We start from the raw sequence: 6,158 nt of genomic DNA on the forward strand, positions 1-6,158 counted from the left end.
CCCATTTTGTATATCTATTTATTACCACCATAATATGAGAAATTTGGAAAATACAAACATCAGCTTATTTAAACATCTGAAAATCTTGAGGAATAAGAAAAATATATATAAGAAAACAAACATGAGGTTATATTGTGTATCACAAATTGCGAGGAAAAGGACAGATTATATGGTCAGATCTAGTGAAGTGAGCGAGACAGAAAAGAACCCAAACATGCAGAGTAACTCTTGCTACTACAAAGTCAATTTATAATGGTGTGACAACTCTAATGCCGATCTTAAGAGACTGAGATCGGGTAAAGCGATTGAGAGTAGCATCGTGGATAATGACAAATTGATAGCGAGAAAAACTAAATAGGAAGGGGGCCGGTATATATCAGCCCTGTGTGGCTGCCATTGGAACAGGAGCTCTCTTATGAAACCGAGCTCTTCCTGATTGGTTTAAAGATAATTCTGTAAAAACAAGTTTGCCATGTCTTAAAACGTCAATCACTTCGTTTTTTCTTATTCATATTTTGACATCTCTGGCAGTGGTAAAAAGAAAAGATATGTATGAATTATTTTTTTAAAATAGACACCATATCCACAATGATAGTAATAATAACATATTTTTAAGTAACCAAGAAGAGATACTTGTTTGCCTTTGAATACAATTTGCTTGGCTGATCAGAGCTCTCACTCCAACACACCAACAGCGCTCCACATACACCCCCCACCATAGACTTAGAGGGGCAGGAGAGTGGGAAGGGGAGGGCTGGATAGGGATCAGGGGAGTAGGCGGGGAAGGGTTTGGGGTCTGGCTGTGGTGGGCAGGAGGGTGCATGGGGAGGGGACCCCAGGTCAGGTGTAGAGGATGGAGCAGGAAGTGGGTGAGAGGGGTGGTGGTCAGACAGGGCAGAGGCCCTGGGGTTAGTTTTAGTAGCACCCTGCTGTGGAAGTTGCCACTCCCCTTAAGCAGACTAGCCCCGGGGCGACGACCCTCTGGTCTGCACACCTGTGTGTGTGTTGCAGAAACCCGACGCCTGTCACAAAACACACACTCACCTGATATCTCCCCTGGTCAATCAGTGGAGTTTTGTTGTAGGAGAGCTGAGGACACATGGTTCACACACACACAAGCATGTGTATGTGTATGTGTGTGTGTGTGTGTGTGTGTGTATTTGTCTGATCAGCGACACCTACTACATGCACGAAAAAGGTACCCTAAAACATCTGCTGAAGACAAAAACTATGAGAGTGGAGACTTTACAACACGTTTCTATCTCATCATAATCACGGTTACTCTAAAGTCTACCAAGAAGAAAACAGGGAGAGGGGGCTGAGGAGTGACATGGAAGGGTGGGGGGAACGAGGGAGTGAAGGCAAGGACAGTTAGAGATAAAGAAAAAAAGAGAATAGAGGTGAAACATTAAAGAGAGAAAAGAAAGAAGGGCGGCATTTAAGCGCGCTCTCCGCGGATGCGACGTGCCAGCTGGATGTCTTTGGGCATGATGGTGACACGCTTGGCATGGATGGCGCAAAGGTTGGTGTCCTCAAACAGACCCACCAGGTATGCCTCGCTGGCCTCCTGCAGACAGACAGAAAAATTCACACACACACAAATGCATAGAGAACAGTTGGTCAGCACAAAAAAAGGAATTTGAGCATTTGTGCATGTTGTTATGTCACCGTGTGTGTAGTAGGCCAATTTGGACAGGATCTGGGTTAGGGGGGACAGAGCATCACACACACACACAGCCACTGACCTGAAGGGCTCCGATGGCGGCACTCTGGAAGCGCAGGTCAGTCTTGAAGTCTTGAGCAATCTCCCTCACAAGGCGCTGGAAGGGCAGCTTGCGGATAAGCAGCTCAGTTGACTTCTGGTACCGACGGATCTCACGCAGGGCCACGGTGCCGGGCCTGGAACCAACACACTGTCAGTATGACTAGGGGGAAAAAGTATATATTCTTTTCTATTTTACTATAGTACTTCACTGTTCATTTTCCCATGCTGAATGCTACTGCCTTGGTCGTGTCTGGCCATGGTAAAGACTGAGTGGTAACGACCGTTTACCAGCAGTCACGGCTTAATTATAAGGCTTGTTGAACTGCTAATTGAAAACATAGTGTCTGCGTCCGAAATGGCACCCTATTTTCTATGGGTCCTGGTTAAAAGTAGTGCACTATATAGGGAATAGGGTGCCATTTCGGACACACAAAGGGACTAATTGGAGTGTCAAGTCATTTCCACAACAATATGGATTGGTACCGCCTCTGTGGTTTCACACAAGCTCTACATGTCATAATAGGGCTGTATCGCTCGCCGACCTTGACGTGTGTATATAATATAATAAATATAATATAATAATAATATAATATAATATAATATGCCATTTAGCAGACGCTTTTATCCAAAGCGACTTACAGTCATGCGTGCATACATGTTTTGTTTTTTTGTGTATGGGTGGTCCCGGGGATCGAACCCACTACCTTGGCGTTACAAGCGCCGTGCTCTACCAGCTGAGCTACAGAGGACCAGTGTACTTTCTATGGTGAACACAAACAATTCTTTCCAGGGGTGAACCGATGCTTTACCTGTAACGATGGGGCTTCTTGACCCCACCAGTGGACGGGGCACTCTTGCGGGCAGCCTTGGTGGCCAGCTGCTTACGTGGAGCCTTTCCTCCAGTGGATTTACGGGCGGTCTGCTTGGTACGAGCCATGACGAGTTAGTTATATCTGAAAGACAGGAAAAAACACATGGGAAAAATGTTGAATATGTGTCAACAATGCTCTGTTTGATACATTCTGTGAGTTGCAAATATATTTAAATGTAATTTTTCCAAGTGTTAAATGTATACTAGTGTGTAGTCTGATTAATCAGGCTGTAATACACAATTAATTGGAATATACAGCTTGAGACATTTGTGTGGAAAATCTTGTAAATGTTCCTTACAAGCCAGAATGTTGAATAAGATTACATTTAAACTTACTGTACCAGTTGTCTGTGCGGTTTGTCCTTCTGCTGCTCAAAATTTTTGACAAAATATCCACAGGAAAGTATTGTTTACCTAACTTTTTAGAGAGCTGGTAGGTATATGGTTCAGTTCAGCACCTAGGTAAAATTAGTTTCATATTGGATATTCAATCTTTAAAAAAAATATATTGTTCTCCATCCATATACCATTTTCTTGGTCATGTCATGCTTGGTTCAATAGCTATTGGTGAAGAAAAATAATAAAACATATCCAATATAAAACTAACTTTACCTAGGTGCCAAACAGAACCATACACAGTGCATTCGGAAAGTTTTCAGACCCCTTGACTCTTTTGTTATGTTACAGCCTTATTCTAAAATGGATTAAATTGTTTTTTCCCCCCTCATCAATCTACAGACAATACCCCATAATGACAAAGCAAAAACAGATTTAGAATTTTTCGCAAATGTATATTTAAAAAACCCTGGAAATAAAACATTTACATAAGTATTCAGACTCTTTACTCAGTACTTTGTTGAAGCACCTTTGGCAGCGATTACAGCCTCGAGTCTTCTTGGGTATGATGCAACAAGCTTGGCACACCTGTATTTGGGGAGTTTCTCCAATTCTTCTCTGTAGATCCTCTCAAGCTCTGTCAGGTTGGATGGGGAGCGTCACTGCACAGCTATTTTCAGGTCTTTCCAGAGATGTTCGATCGGGTTCAAGTCCAGGCTATGGCTGGGCCACTCAATGACATTCAGAGACTTGTCCCGAAGCCACTCCTGCGTTGTCTTTGCTGTGTGCTTAGGGCCGTTGTCCTGTTGGAAGGTGAACCTTCGCCCCAGTCTGAGGTCCTGAGCGCTCTGGAGCAGGTTTTCATCAAGGATCTCTCTGTATTTTGTTCCGTTCATCTTTCCCTCAATCCTGAATAGTCTCGCAGTCCCTGCCGCTGCAAAAACATCCCCACATTATGATGCTGCCACCACCATGCTTGACCGAATCTTGTTCTCATGGTCTGAAAGTCCTTTAGGTGCCTTTTGGCAAACTCCAAGCGGGCTGTCATGTGCCTGTTACTGAGGAGTGGCTTCTGTCTGGCCACTCTACCATAAAGGACTGATTAGTGGAGTGCTGCAGAGATGGTTGTCCTTCTGGAAGGTTCTCCCATCTCCACAGAGGAACTCTGGAGTTCTGTCAGAGTGACCATCGGGTTCTTGGTTACCTCCCTGACCAAGGCCCTTCTCCACCGATTGCTCAGTTTGTCCGGGCGGCCAGGTCTAGGAAGAGTCTTGGTGGTTCCAAACTTCTTCCATTTAAGAATGATGGAGGCCACTGTGTTCTTGGGGACCTTCAATGCTGCAGACATTTTTTGGTACCCTTCCCCAGATCTGTGCCTCGACACAATCCTGTCTCGGAGCTCTACAGACAATTCCTTCAATCTCATGGCTTGATTTTTGCTCTGACATGCACTGTCAACTGTGGGACCTTGTATAGACAGATGTGTGCCTTTCCAAATAATGTCCAATCAATTGAATCTACCACAGGTGGACTCCAATCAAGTTGTAGAAACATCTCAAGAATGATCAATAGAAACAGGATGGACCTGAGCTCAATTTCGAGTCTCATAGCAAAGGGTCTGATTACTTATGTAAATAAGGTATGTTTTTTTATTTCTAATACATTTCGAATTAACCTTTTTTTTTTTTTAGCTTTTTCATTATGGGGTATTGTGTGTAGATTGATGAGGAATTGTTTTTATTTAATCAATTTCAGAAGGCGGTAAGGTAACAAAATGTGGAAAAGGTCAAGGGGTCTGAATACTTTCCGAATACACTGTACCTACCAGCTCTCTTAAAAAGTCAGGTAAACAATACTTTCCTGTGGATATTTTGTCTCAAATTTCAAGCAGCAAAAGGCCAAACCGCACAGGCAACCGGTAGAGTAATTTTAAATGTAATTTCATTAAACATTCTGTCTTGTAAGGAACATTTACACGATTTTGCACACACGTCTCAGGTTGTATATACCAATTAATTGTGTATTACAGCCTGATTAATCAGACTAACTAGTGTGTTGGTATTATGGAGAAATTATGACTGCGATGATTGCATCTGGAGTACTACTCTGTTATGATAACTTTCTATTTTGCTGAGCATCTGCAATGCTACAGCAACAGTGGGCCAGTCATATAAATCTATTTCTATGGGCCAGTATCCTACCCGTGAACACTCGGATACTGCCCAACCAATCAAACTAGTATGCAGATAGCCTATCGAAAAACATCCAATCCAGTGGGCCATTTCCTCGCTGTCGACCAATCAAGATACACTGCTTAGAGCGTAGGGATGGGTCCACAGACCATAGTGCCGCCTCTAACCGCATGATTATGGCTGCAGATGGAGAAGCAATCGAATAAGTCTACCAATATAGTGGCAAAGAGCGGGACATAAACTTTAAAAAATCTTCTAAAAACAAAACAAAAATCAGGACTACGAGCATTAAAACATCCAAGTAGACAACTGTAGCTATCCAAAAAGTTGCTTTGAGTTGTAGGTGAATGTTTGTTTACACCGTACAAGCGAAGTAAAAATACACATGAAATTGGATCGGGATTTTATATGTGGTTCCGCCAGTGGAAGTAGAAAGCCTTTTTCTCTGGCATCGCGGCAGTCGCTTTTCCATTTCTACACCGACGGAATGAAAGGCTATTTTGGAATAAAACGAAGTTTAACCAATCTAAAACTTATATAAAAATGTGCTTAAGTGCTTTAGACAAAAAAATATGCCACTTACCTGGCGTGAATATAAATGTTTTTTCTCAAGGAAATAAATGTTATGGTTGTCTAGCAGTTTCAGTATTTACTATCTCTCACACAATGGTGGGAACACGGCGTCCAGTAGGAAATGGCTGCCGTGTCAATCATTCTTCTCCCATAATGCAACTGCTTTCAATTTTGTAAACACCGTTTCTGATGATTGAATCTTTCCCTGAAAGTAACATTTTCATTGCTTTCTAGTGAATTTTCTATCGATGTGAAGTAATATAATAAGAAATAACCTAAAGTGCTTAATCAATTAATTGTGAAAGAAGGAATAAGGTAGTAACCACAGTTTTATCTGTCTGCTTTTCCAACAGCATTTGCTTTGCCAAAGTGGCAGTCTACTTTTTCTCTGCAACAGCCTACATTTATTTGTAGAGGCTAA

At 42.4% G+C, this 6,158-nt stretch overlaps 1 protein-coding gene across 1 annotated transcript; it reads right to left on the reverse strand.

Moving 5' to 3' along the window:
• On the reverse strand, positions 1–5,868 carry LOC121537614 (histone H3.3A). The gene is made up of 4 exons (XM_045206955.1): positions 5,748–5,868; positions 2,575–2,718; positions 1,746–1,899; positions 1–1,567 (listed from the first exon to the last, which is right to left on the reverse strand). The coding sequence occupies exons 2-4, from the start codon at positions 2,700–2,702 to the stop codon at positions 1,439–1,441; spliced, it is 411 nt and encodes a 136-aa protein (XP_045062890.1). The 5' UTR covers positions 2,703–2,718; positions 5,748–5,868; the 3' UTR covers positions 1–1,438.
• Positions 5,869–6,158: the final 290 nt, after the last annotated feature.

This window comes from Coregonus clupeaformis, chromosome 24 (genome assembly GCF_020615455.1).
Source record: "Coregonus clupeaformis isolate EN_2021a chromosome 24, ASM2061545v1, whole genome shotgun sequence".
NCBI lineage: Eukaryota > Metazoa > Chordata > Actinopteri > Salmoniformes > Salmonidae > Coregonus > Coregonus clupeaformis.

Excerpts from the sequence above, each read along its gene's own strand:
- LOC121537614 (XM_045206955.1), bottom strand. The coding sequence starts at position 2,702 with ATGGCTCGTACCAAGCAGACCGCCCGTAAATCCACTGGAGGAAAGGCT. Across the intron at positions 1,900-2,574 it reads AAGAAGCCCCATCGTTACAG|GCCCGGCACCGTGGCCCTGC; the intron begins GTAAAGCATCGG and ends TGTTGGTTCCAG. Across the intron at positions 1,568-1,745 it reads CCGCCATCGGAGCCCTTCAG|GAGGCCAGCGAGGCATACCT; the intron begins GTCAGTGGCTGT and ends GTCTGTCTGCAG.